At 39.8% G+C, this 13,280-nt stretch overlaps 1 protein-coding gene across 2 annotated transcripts; it reads right to left on the bottom strand.

Annotated features, from left to right (window-relative positions):
* Nucleotides 1–1,934: 1,934 nt before the first annotated feature.
* hspbap1 (hspb associated protein 1) lies at nucleotides 1,935–13,219 on the bottom strand. Of its 2 annotated transcripts, none has more exons than XM_053440456.1 (8): nucleotides 13,082–13,219; nucleotides 11,993–12,240; nucleotides 10,794–10,978; nucleotides 9,425–9,561; nucleotides 6,420–6,591; nucleotides 4,544–4,627; nucleotides 3,990–4,100; nucleotides 1,935–3,092 (listed from the first exon to the last, which is right to left on the bottom strand). In XM_053440456.1, exons 2-8 carry the CDS (start codon nucleotides 12,186–12,188, stop codon nucleotides 2,511–2,513), a joined length of 1,467 nt encoding a protein of 488 aa, XP_053296431.1. In that variant the 5' UTR covers nucleotides 12,189–12,240; nucleotides 13,082–13,219; the 3' UTR covers nucleotides 1,935–2,510. The 2 variants fall into 2 exon arrangements, with proteins under 2 accessions (XP_053296431.1, XP_053296432.1); XM_053440457.1 differs by lacking the exon at nucleotides 13,082–13,219 and adding an exon at nucleotides 12,981–13,056.
* Between the last annotated feature and the right edge of the window lie 61 nt (nucleotides 13,220–13,280).

Here is a 13,280-nt window from a genome sequence, read left to right as displayed (position 1 = left end):
CATCCCTAGATTATGTTTTGATGTGATAACCCTTTCAGAGTGGCAGCTTATTAGTGGTTATTACCTCTTGAACAGAGAGACCCCTATCGGGCTAACGCGGAAAGATGAATTCTCCAGTCATCATGTATATATATACCATTATACTATTATCTCGTCTCCATTGAAATAAACCCACCAATAAATACTTTTAATGGCCTCCTATGTACTGGAACAGTTCACATTATCAATTTTATAAAGATATATAGTCTACTTTTGCGAAATTTGCTGTTTCAAATAATAATATTTAGTGTTTTTTTCTTCAAATACAATATTAAGTTAAATTTAACTAAATAATAGTCCCTTAGTCTGTAAATCACCAACCTAGGCCACTAGGCCACAATAATTATGATGAAACTATACATAATACAGGCAAACAATGTTGTGGCATGTAAAGTAGTTTTGTTTTATATGTCTTATTACCAGTACTTCAAAACACATATTACATTTATAACTGTTTAATTAGTGGTCTGAAAGTGCATATGTCTGGATGATGCTACACTTGTACACCATGCTCACTTAACATCAATTGGCATGTTCTATGATTTTACGGCGAACGGAAGAAGAATTTGCTTAGCTGGTTTTACCTTGCCAGCTGTGATGGCAAAGACCAAGTCGCCAAAAGAGGTGGCAAGTCGTTTTACTTTCTCATATGGCTTTGTGCACTTAAAGTCCCCGGTCAGCAGTGTTTGAGTGCTGAGTGACCGATTCAGGAATATTGTTTTCATCCTGCTCTACATCAGGAGGCCACCGTTGACTGATGTCTTGCTTCTAGATCTCAATCCTCAACTGCAATGCTACCTTCTTCACAGCATCCCCAGCTTTGATGGCCCTGGCATGCTGCAGCTCCATTTTCAAGGAGTATCTGGCTTTCGCAAGCTCACTCATAGTTAGGCAGTCTGGTTACAGAAGTAGCCTTCCCTTGTCGTCAGATAAGATGTGGATGGACCCTTGAAGTTCTCGAGGCATCTCTAGATGTTCTTCTTGCAAGTGGTTCCGCAGGTTCAACAGAGGCAGCTTTTTTGGTGATTGAGTCCATGAGTGGCATTTCCGATGGTATTGAACTAGGGGGATCTCTCCCTCACCCAGGCCTTCGGCAAGGTCCAAAATTTGGGCATGTTGCCGGATTTGTGCTGCCTTCAGTAAAGTCTGCCACGGTTCTAGATTCTGGGGTGACACTAGGTTTGAGTCATCACTGGAGCAATGGATGATGCACTTCATGCCTGCCTGCGTCTTAGGCACGCTGCTGGTTTCTTCCATCATTCCTTCAGGACTGAAACTTAAATTTTATTTTCTCTTCTGTTAAAAGCTGAAAGTAAATGCTCAACTGCGCACGATTGTGGTCAACCAAATACAACAATATACATACGTTTATATCAAGGCAGATCATGGTGCCATCTAAGAATCAGATTTTCAAGTGATAACAACATAACGTGTATGAAAAATCTAAATTTATTCTTTTCAATAATTGCAACATTTGACTTATACAAATAATTTAGCAAATGACCAAAATCATATCACTGTTAAGATGATATTAGGACGTTAGTGATTTGGGCGAATTTCGCTAAAGCACTGATCAGTGAAAACGGTAATATAGCCCTAAAATATGAAAAGCTGCTTTTGTGCAAGGGTTATCATATATATTAATAGACTCATATCAGTCTTACAAACAACTTAGTATAGGTAAAGTTTTGCCCCCTCAGATGGTACCAATATGTGAGCTGGCCCATGGACTATGTAGTTAAAAATTGTTTTTGTGTTGTAAGAAGTTTTGAATGAAGTTTAAAATGTACATCCATTCTTTATGGAATTGAAAATCTGTGAGTATGCATGTTGATGTCGGTCAAAAAATGTTGCGACAGTGGAAAACAAACAGGAAATAACATTTGGCAAATAAATTGTGGTGACATGAGAATATTTATTATATTTGTAGATGTACACTCTTCCTTCGTTTAGTCTGAGACTGTATTCAAACATTTCATCAATCATCAAACCATTACATCAGCCTCCTGTTCCCATCCGATGACAGTGCTCATTACTAAACAACCAGGAAACATTACGCACAAATGTTCACATCCCAGCGACATCATCCTGCATTATTTGGCTGATTAGCATAGTAAATTGATTAGAGTGGTCGTATTTCTTGCTGGGGAAGAAGCAAAGAGGATTAGTCTGTGTAGGACAACAAAAGGAGGAAATGTTTCAATCCACTCGATGGTGTCGCTCGGCGCATTACAATTAGTTTTGGTCTGACTTCTCACAGCTGGGTTCAATCTGTGGTCGGAGAAAAGAGGGATGAAGCTCGGCATTAATCTTCAGCTCTCCTCTGTCACGTCTAACTGACACCAAACCATTACTGTATGCTCAGAGGATGGATTTCTGCAGGATCTGCAGGTGGATTTTTCTCCAGCTCTAACTCACTAAACTCAAGTCAGAATTCCATGTAGACTGTATGTGGCAGGCGCATATTAAAGCTAGGATGGAGCAGAGGGCCTCTGAGTTCCTGTGTGCCTTTCAAGTAACAGCTCCGTGACACGGGAGATGACATCAGGATGCACCAGGCAGTCTAACAGGTCATTAGTGGTTATTATTGAATCCTGTAAATCCTCTGAAGATGTTCCATCAGCACAGTCACGTGCTCCACACGGAGGCAAACCAGAGCTGTGTTTTCCCAGCTGGACTCTGACAGCAGACGCAGGCTCAGTTCTCGGTGCTGCGTCCGAGCTGACAGGGAAGTCCTCTAGAGATTTGCCTTCTCGGATCCTGGAAGATTTGACCTCCACATCTTTCGGGGTCGTCTCCCTCGTTTCTGTTGAGTCGCCTTGCTGACAGCGCACTGAGATGAGATGTGGCCCGAAGGGAACGCTGAAGGGTGCGGAACCCCTTATCGAATCAATGTTTTTCCTGATTTGTCCACTGGAGTCCCGTTTAGCAGGAGGGGCGTCTCTGGGGTCCTGGTTCAGTTTGCTGCCGCAGAGGTTCTTCAGGCTTGGAGCACATGCTGTGATTGCCAGGTTCAAATACTGCATGTTCTCATTATGGGATGCCACTCCTTCCTGCAGAAACATAAAACAGGCAAACTGTGACAGCGTGTTCCCAAAGCGGCAAAATAACCACAAACTGCTACTATTACATCCAAATGTGAAACTGCAAGACAGGGTTTGATTTTGACTCTTGACTTCAATATATGGCCTTTGATAAAATTGCTAGTTGCCGTCCTTTCATTGAGCCCGAGGGGAAAGATGTGAGGCTTCTGTGAGTTTATCTACATATAAATAAGAAGGTGTAAGAATCATGTCATGGTCATTTAGTCAAGCATAATGAGAAATCTGTGCTTTTAATTCAATTTGTAAATCGGATTATTTCTCTATTAGAAATGCAAAACCAAAATAAAAAGCTATTATATATTCATGAATTATTTATGTGTTTTCAAATCCCGTACCTCTTGACATTTAGATGTTCTTGTCCATTACACTAATAAAGTACATCTTACATTAATCAATATGTTTATAGATCAATAAACTACTTTATATATTGATGCACATTTGACTTTTTAAACATTAGTAAATAAAGTTTATTTAATGCACAGCAGTGCTTCACATTAAGAACGTCATAAAAGTATGTTTAAGCAATACATCTAAATATAATGACAGAACAACAATAACAATGTATGGATTCAAACGCTACAATACACATAATCATCCAATATGAATAAATATGTTTTCTGTAGTCTTTTAAAAGTTATCCTCCATGCATACAGTCTTCTATAAGGATTTCCCTGTACAGCAAGAGGTGGGTTTTACATAGAAAACAAAGTCTGATGGAGCTTTTGTATATATTAACGTTAAACAGAAACAAGAACCTAAAAAATTTACAAAGAAGTACAAGGAAGTTCTAGTGATGGGGGAGCTATTCATTTGAGGGACTAATTAATAATAGCATCATTTTGCTACCTCTGTTGGATTGATCCAGTCGTCAGTGTTGTCGTCGCTTCGGGCACTTTTCATGGCGCAGACAACTGCCTTGGTCACCGCTTCACTGACTCTCGCCACATCATCTGCTTCCTGTGTAGGAACAGAGAGTCGAGCACAACAACACTCCGCTCTGAGAAGTGCACATCAAGATAATTGCACTGAATGATACAGACACGGTGTCAGCTGCAGGCAAACTTTGTTGTGACTGTGACCTTGCAGGCAGAGCTGCACAGGCACTTGCTGTTAGAATAAACATTTGTCTGGTGGCACAGAGACTTTTGTTCATGCAGCACACACTCCTTGATGTCCACATACACTCATCATAATGACAGGGGATCTTTTACTTCCAGACCTGTTCATTACTCAAAGCCGAGAGGAGCCTTTATCTAGGAGTAGGGGCTCGTCGGGGGGCAAAGAGGTGGAGAGCTAACGCGCCTCTTATTTATTTCAGACACGGAAAGTCATGGAACATCTTTTCTTTCTTTTTTTTTGAGGTTGTGAGCCGAACTTGCCGGGATGCTGGGGTTGCTTACCAACTCAATCCAGGAGTTGATGCTGACAGTGACGGGATCCACTGACTCCACGTAGTGCCACCAGTGTCTGGGAACATACAGCACCTGAGGAAAGAAGATAAAATGGAATCACAGTTAAGAGACGTCACCACCTCTTCTCCTCTTGGTCTTCAGGCCTGTGATAACTGGTGTGAGATTTCATTACTTGTTTGATTGTCCACTAGATGGCAGCCTACACCTTCTTCCCTGGACTGTTGGTTCACCCATTCATAAAGGGACTATTAAAACAGAGCGTCTGATTGATCCACTGCCTCCTCAGCAGTCTTGATTCATTCATGGAGAATTGGTGGAGCCATTTTTATACAACTATCCATTCTGTCAACAGCTTAAGTATTATTAAGTGTCTGGGGAAACAACCACCTATAGCTTTCAACGGTTTGTAAATCCCAGCTCATTGATTGGGACAAAGGCTGTGAAATAGAGTTGTTTGTAGATCTGGAAGCCAGAAAACGGACCTTCTTCCTTATGATTTGATTGAATCATGAAATCAATTACTGGGACACTTAAGTTAAATAGAGCCATTGTTGCTATTATCAGGAACATCTGGGCCTTTTCTAATGTGAAAACGGGTCTAGACAGCTGTGCTCAAAAGTACTCAAGACCTTTGACCCTGAGATCCAAGTAAAGGTAACGGTGAGCCTGATTATAGCTGAATAAGAATTAAGAATAAGCTTGGATTAAGAATATACATAGGGTTAGGCTAATCGATATCCTATAAAATAAAGGTTTCATATCTTCTTAAGTCAGAAAAAGGCAGATTTAGTTGTACAGGCTTACAGACAAGTCACTCATGCTCTAGAACAAAAACACCCTGGAAGACTTGAAACTATTTTTACAGTAGTCTCTGAAAATCAGAGCAGCTTCTGGATGCACAACCTCTCAGTTATTACTGTGCCTTCTCTGAACTCACCCGCTTGGAAAACAGTAATGAGGACGGGGACTTGAGTGATCAGTCAGTCGATCTACTGAAACACACGTGATCCTGTAAATTCTCTGCTTGAGAAGACGTCAGGAGTGATGACGCTGCAGATTTGACTGTAGCTGATCCTTCCACTCCCTTTAATATATAACCTCCAGGCTGCTGAAGGTGAAACACCGGAACTGAGGAGGCCTGAATTTAATTATAACACAAGTCACGACCATTGCCTTACTTCATGCTTTTACGGTGGACAAATAAATCTCACAGTTGAGTCTACTTTTACATGTTGTGAGCTTAGGACCAATAGAGCTGTATTTTATGGTTATTGTTCTGTGTCAAAAGCAGTTTATCTCATAAATGTAGAGTGAAAGTATTGCATGAGATCAAACATCAGTAAATCACTCACACTAGGTTTTCAATGCCTTGTAGATGAGCAAGATTTTCGATGTTTGCCATACAATTAAGAATGATTCAATTTAAAGGCATTTTCAACTTCCAACTTAACAGAACAAAAAAAGAGCCTGGATGAGACTGATAATTGTGAATGAACAATGTCTTTAAAAGGACCAAAAAAATTGGAATTTGAGTAATGACTTGAATAATGATTCCCATCATCATTCCTCAAGAAAGAAAAAAAACCACCTTAGAGAAGCTGATCTATACAGCCAAATATACAGCCATTTTTTTGTTTTTACAGAAATCCTTGTGTCTACATTTGCTAGCCATTTATTAACATCCTTTGGCTGTATGTATGTACAGTGTGTAAGCCAAAGACTATAATAAGATGGACGACAAATCTCAACTTCCTCCCACTACCCAGAAATCAAGATTACAGATGTTGTCATCTTGTGCATTTGGAGCCAGACTCTGTGCAGTAGCCATTGAGGTCTTGTAAATACTATGTCAGAGAACTCTGACCTGTCCTGGCTGCAGAGTAACGACGTGGGCCCTGGCTCTCTGAAAGTTGGGGAACCTCCTCAGGTCTGGTTGAAGCACGTCCACCTGGCTGAAGACACTGGACTCCTCGAAGGGGATCCTGGTTGGGTAGAGTTCGGAAGTGTCCTCTGGAGGAAAGAGGTGCCAGCGTTTCCTACAGAGAGGAAACATCCCCATGAGATATGACTTCAGATTAAAGAGCACACAATGGCAGTTGTCAGATATTAATTCAGACCCGAGTCAGTAAATGACCCAGCGAGTCGTAAATTCAGGCTGAGTGGCTTGGCCAACAACGCAGCTTTCCAAAACTGTAAATAAACTTTAATGCACCGTGACAGGGCGCAGTAAAAACGACAGATCATGAAAACATTTTCAACAGTGATGGACTCGGATAAACAACACAAATATAGGAATTACATAATGGGGAAGAAAACAATCTTCTGAATTGCATCAATGAAATACAGGCAATTTACACTGTTTATAATATTATTTGATTACTGGTTACTATGTGGAAAAATAGCAGAAGTTCAAAAGAGAGATGATATAAGCTGATGGGGCTAACTACAAAATAATCTTTGTAAAATAATCCAATTTTCTCTAACAACAAATTCATATTACTTCTGATCCATTGTCACAAATGCCATGGAATCAATCAGCAGTGTTGTACTTTCATGGATCAGCAGTGTAGAACAACTGCTCGAGCTGAACTTCATTGTGTTTGAGATCAATACTGAATAAAAGGACCTGAGAGACAATTTCACGGAGTGAGATCAACTGTTGCACTCTGGGAGAAGTGAGATACAACTGGAATTACCCACACGCAAAACAGTCAAGTTTGCAGTTTACTTCCAAAGTCATGTAAAATATGTAGTGTAGAATTTAAAAGGTATGCTAAAAATGTGATTGTCATAATCAGTGTCTTTATGAGTGATTTTTGAATTATTAGCGCCCCCAGAATCGAATCAGTTCCCCTCACGGTCTGTTTCCATTTCCCTCCTGCTCTTGGACAAATTAACTCTTTCTAAGAGGTCAGAGGACGGCTCACATTCTGTGTGAGCCGTCACAATACCCTGCACCTTGGTTATGTGGTTCACGGGCAGCAAACCGCCACCGCTATCATTGGTTTGGTGAAAAACAGCTGTGACTTCATGGAAACCTGAACCTCATCCCTGCTCCGTTACAACTCTCTATAAAGAGCACAGAACCGATATCTCAGCCATGAAAGAGCAATGTCATTATATTTTACACCTCTGTGGATATATCCATCTCTATTTTGTTTCTGGTCCCTAAATTGGAAATCAGTATACGACCTAAGACTATATATTAGTATTGACTGTACATTTAGTACTGCACCCAGTAAACCATATTCAATACCCATTTTTACCTCCGCCAATGAGATTACGTTTTAACCCTAGTTCGTTTGTTGGTTTATTTCTTTGTGAGCAAAATTGCACAAAAACAACTGAAAGGATTTCCATGAAACTTGGTGGCAGGATGCATTATGGATCCTTGCTGAAGCATCATCAATTGTTCTGTCATAACATGGAGTTCAGGAGATGATATACAGGATTACAAAGTATATATTCTCAAGCTTCACTAGTTTATTATCTCATGTATTTGCTGAAAACTTTTCTTAAAATAGTACATTTTGTCATGAAATGCTGCATAGTTTTCAGTCGATAGCCACTGTTTGATACAAATGTCACTTTGTTTTAAGAGGGAGCCATCAGGGATAAGGATTCCTGTTTTCTGTCCAATCTTACTCTCATGTTATGAAAGAAGACAGAATTGTGGAGCTTAAATATTATGTGCCTGTTTGTTAAAATTAGCGATTTGATCCTCAAGCACTGAATTCCTTTCTTTTTTTTTACAGTTATTTTCAGTTTTCTTTGGCGTTTCCATGATTCACGCATAGTTTGATTCAACTCCCAGAACATATCGGAAATTCAACCTCTTATGACATGTTTAGAAAACTGCTCAAACTGTATTTTATATGGTTTTGCTTGTAATTAACATCCACCATGTTTTTACTTTTTTCTTAATCCTCGATTTCACCCTTTATTAAGAGTTTATTGTTTCGACTTCCTTCACTATTTTGTGTTTTTAAGCTTCTGTTTTGAGGATCATTTTCATGTAAAGCACCTTGAGCTGCACTTTATGCGATGAAAAGTGCTATATAAATAAAGTCTGTCATTATAATATCAAACACTAGTTTGCAGATGGTGCATGTCTTTTGCATTTCATATTTTTGAACACTATTTGTCCTTGATCTGTAGCACAGAGCAAAACACTACTTCTTACTGCACTGACAATTTTACCATATTACAAGTTTCAAGGCCACAGGTTTTGCCCAGTTTTGATTTGTGCTGCATTTAATTAAAGCCTTTGTTATGACTTGAAGCCATATTGACAAACCACTGAGGCAGCGAAATGAGTGATGTTTTTATTTAAAGTCCCGTCGATAGCATCAGAGTGGGTGCATATTAAATGATGCATCTCACTTTTGTCCAATACTGATCGCATTCACACATGTTTTGGAAACAAACACATACTGTTGAGCTGTGTGGCTTATTTCTGGCTGACAACATTGGGAACATTTTCAGCTAAAAACACATTAAATGGTGCAGCAAGTTCAAAGGTTTGCAAGTCATATTTGTGAATAATTTAAATTCGAAAGGTTCAATCAAAACAGAGATAACAGACATGATATCTGTAACTTAATCGCATCAAGAATCCCAAACGTAGCTTGAAGGTGTGAAAGAAGAGTCAAAAGTAATACCTACCCAAGTACTTTAGGTATCCGTTTATGGTAACTTGATTATTTAAATCACATAGGTCAATTGTTCTAAGGAAATCAGGGATTAAAGATGTTTTCATCTAATCGCAAACCATACATTTTTTTATTTGCTCGTTTTCCACTGAAGGATTTATAATCTGGCTACTTTGGTGCATAAAAAAGCAGCAACACATGCTATGATCCATCTTACCGTCCTTGCACCTGTAGAACCAGGTTACAGCCGTAAGAGTCCAGGTGGCACGGTGTATTGGCCCTTTTTGTGCCAATCCACAAGGTGCTTTCTCTCCCATTGCGCCCCTCAAAACCGAAGTCGGACCACTTTACATCCTGAAAACACACACACACACACACACACACACACACACACACACACACACACACACACACACACACACACACACACACACACACACACACACACACACACACACACACACACACACACACACACACACACACACACACAAACTTTTAAATTACAAGTGTCATTTTTTGGTCTGTCACAGCTCTGCTCACAGAGGGACCCCCACCTCATCAGCTGCTTTGACAGGCTCTATTATGGGTGACCAATGGAGGTCTCTTTGTGAGAAACTAAACTACAATATTTGTCATCTCTCCACAAAAAACTGGCCTGTCAATCATGTCCTGTCAGAGCACAAAGGTTTAGCAATCATAGCAGCATCCTGAATAAGTCATTACCATATATGCAGAAGGCTGTAAATGACAGGATGGTCAATCTAGCCTTCAGGCAGCCTTTTCCCAGAACAATTTTTCCTGTAAAGAGCCCATGTCTGCCTGTCTCAAAGGCATAAGACAGGCGGGAAATAATTGCAGGTGGATGTCCAATAAGAAATTATAGCAGAGATAAAAATGAAATTAACGTGTGGCAGTGGCTGGAGAAAGGATGGCGTTTTTATGTCTTTACCTAATGCGGAACAAGAATAGCTGCTGAGCGAAAGTTGTTACGTGAGAAAACTTGCTATTTTAATTGAAAATGGCAAAACAAAGGAAAAAAACGTGAATAAAATAACAAATGGACACTATTTTGGCTCTTTTAAATTTTTTCATTAAATGTTTCCTATGTTGATAAGCTGAAGCTGTTGCAAGCTGATAAGAAAGTAATAATATGGAAATTATTATTTTAAATTAAACATTTAGAAAACTGCTTTTCTAGGTGTTTATGACAATTTAAAACAATATTTTGTATTCATAGTGGGTTACTGTTCTTCAACCCTTTTGATTACAGTCATAATGCTGGTCTTCTTTAAAGGTCACTCTTGAAATGTTACAGCCAATGAGTCAGAATGAGTAGAAGAGACACCACTTTGGATCCCAGAACCACGCGTCTGAACCAGGTCTTTGTTAACAGCTGTTGTTGTGATATGGGATCCTGTTCACAGAATGAGGAGACTTAGCTTCAGAAATGTGACAAGGTTGTGTGAACATTGAGTCCGGTACAGACCGCAACCCGCCTAAAGTAACACCATTTGAGTCAATATGCCCCACATGTGGGATGGTATAATTCAAACACGTAAATATGTATGCAGGAGCCTGGTTACCTCAAACATGAAGGGCTGATCTTGAAACAACATGGCGATGTATTTGTAGTCAGCGTAAGCCCAATACTCTGAGCTCGAGAATTCAGAGAAAGGTCCAACATCTGTCTCACACTGACCCCGGGTCCAGCAGAGAAAGTGCTCCAGCTTGGCCTCCACATATGAACACTGGGTTTCAAACAGAGGCTCTATGAAAGGAGGAAGAAAAAAAAGAGTAATAATTGGAAACTTGTGAGAAAATTCCGTAACACACTTTAATTGATCGATGCTAAAGGAAACACAAACCAGAATCACAGCGCTATATATCATCATGTAAGCATGAGATTTTGTCTCACTTTTATGGAAAAAATAAATGATTTGCTTTTGTTTCAGTAAACAAAGTGTGCCTATAGGTGAGTGATGGCATTAGTAATGAGCAATGTCCTCCTGTTAGCCTGTCAGCTGCTGCTGAAAAAGATTTAGACATCTAATTAGTTTGCTTTTATCAGAGGACACGCTCCCTGTTATTCATCACAGGAGGAGTCATTACTGTAGCTGTTCTAGAGCCACTAGGACAGCAAAATACAACAGATGCTTGAAGGCTAACCCTCATTCCTTTTTTGGCTTGTGTGACAGCTTCCGATACTTCATCAGGTCCCTAACAAGGTCTAATCTGTAAATGCTCACTTGTCAAAGGATGAACTACACAATATCGCTGGCAATTATTACGTGATCTCTGAAAATTGGGTGAAAGTACAGAGGCTCTGTGCAAAGATGTTACTAAAAAACATCAAAATCATTCATTTACCATATTTATATATCAATGATTTCTACATTTAAGAGTAGGCTTTGGCCAGAGATTGGTGGATAATGTCTGACAGTGGAGTTTAAGAAACCTAAGACTATGATTTTTTAGTAACAGCTTATTCAGGACAAAATACAAAAAAAGGTTTTAACAGGTTATTTTAGGACCTGCAAGGGTGGAAATAGCATCCAACAAAATCATCTGTACTTAGTGATTCTTACCTAAAGATCGCTTTAAATTAATTGTTTCCTCATAATGTCTTTTCTTAAATGTGTATCTATCTATCTATCTATCTATTGCTGATTTCAAATAGTCTAGACTTTGAGGTGCTTGGTGGGTCAGGCTGTTTCTTGCTTCATTAACCACACAAGAATTATTTCAACCCAGACCTGTCTTCATTAACCCCCCCCGTTCTTACTGTTGATCTCCTCTTTTCTCCCGAGTCTAAATCGAATCCATTTGTCGCTGAGGCAGACGGACAGGTGCTCTGCCGTCCACTGGAGCGCTGGCCAGTCACAGGTCATGTTCATGAAGACTGCCGGCTGCTGCAGGTGATGCAGAATCCTCTGGGTCTCGTCTGGGCTGAAGGGTTTCATAGCGTCAGAGGCAGCCATGGTTTGTAGTCCACACGGGCAGTGGGCAGAGTATACCAGTGCCAAGATGGTGCTGTAGATGCAAATGTTTTTTAAAGTTAAAACAAGCATCACCTTTTTGTTTATGTTTTCCTCACTTGAATTGTCTTGAAGCATTTTTCTTGTTCATCCATTTGTTTGTCATATTACTACTTTGATGTGTTGAAGATTTCAGGTGACATAGCTCCATATTCATTCATTTAATTTTAACACTACCTTGTGTCCCACCACCTGAACGTGGTTGGCTGGCTTCCTGGTCACATTCCATCCTGCTCATTGTTATTTCTCCTATATTTACTTTTCCTGCTATGCTGTCAAATCACTTTGTAAGCTCTGTTTTTTAAAAGCGCTATATAAGAAAAGTAAATCATTATCATTATTATAACAAAATTCAGCATTGGTTCGGTGTCAGTGGTTCAGAAAAATGTGGTATATTCATATTCATATACAATATAGAAAGCTTTAAAAATCGAGTATAACAAAGTATAAAACAGTTAATCGAACAAGATTAATCAACGATTAAACGATCATTAGTTGTATCGGTCCATAAGTTAACTTTCTTTAAATAGCATTCATGTCACTGGTATCATTCTAGCTAACTCCTCTAACTGCTCTTGTCCTCTTGAAAGAAACATGTGGCCATTTTATTATCATACTATTCTCATCATGAGGCACCATCATGTCATTAAACATTCAGATAATGTGGCTAACGACACTTTACTTTAATCACACAACTCGGACAATACTAGTTCGCTGCCTTTAGGAAATACCCACGCTAACTACTTGACCTCCCTGTTTGTGTCGATACATCACGGGGATGCTGACGTTAGCGAAAAGAGGGGTCTTTGAGGATTTCTGAAAAACAAACAACTCACCTTGTGCTACACGTGTAGTTGACTCTCAGACGGAAGTAAACAAAAGTCACATGACAGTGCGGGGAGCCCACTTACAACTTGAGCTCCTCACCCCGAAGCTGCTCCATTCGGGCGCAGCGGCCACAGCAACAATCCAATTCAAGCTAACGGGCCGCAGGAGCCAAAATGGCCGCCGAGGACAACAGCTTCCACTTCCGTA

The sequence above is a fragment of the Pleuronectes platessa genome, chromosome 14, assembly GCF_947347685.1.
Source record: "Pleuronectes platessa chromosome 14, fPlePla1.1, whole genome shotgun sequence".
Taxonomy (NCBI): domain Eukaryota; kingdom Metazoa; phylum Chordata; class Actinopteri; order Pleuronectiformes; family Pleuronectidae; genus Pleuronectes; species Pleuronectes platessa.
This window is presented reverse-complemented; position numbering and strand designations above follow the sequence as displayed.

Excerpts from the sequence above, each read along its gene's own strand:
- hspbap1 (XM_053440456.1), bottom strand. The coding sequence starts at position 12,188 with ATGGCTGCCTCTGACGCTATGAAACCCTTCAGCCCAGACGAGACCCAG. Across the intron at positions 4,101-4,543 it reads TCAACTCCTGGATTGAGTTG|GAAGCAGATGATGTGGCGAG; the intron begins GTAAGCAACCCC and ends GTTCCTACACAG. Across the intron at positions 3,093-3,989 it reads ACTGGATCAATCCAACAGAG|GAAGGAGTGGCATCCCATAA; the intron begins GTAGCAAAATGA and ends ATGTTTCTGCAG.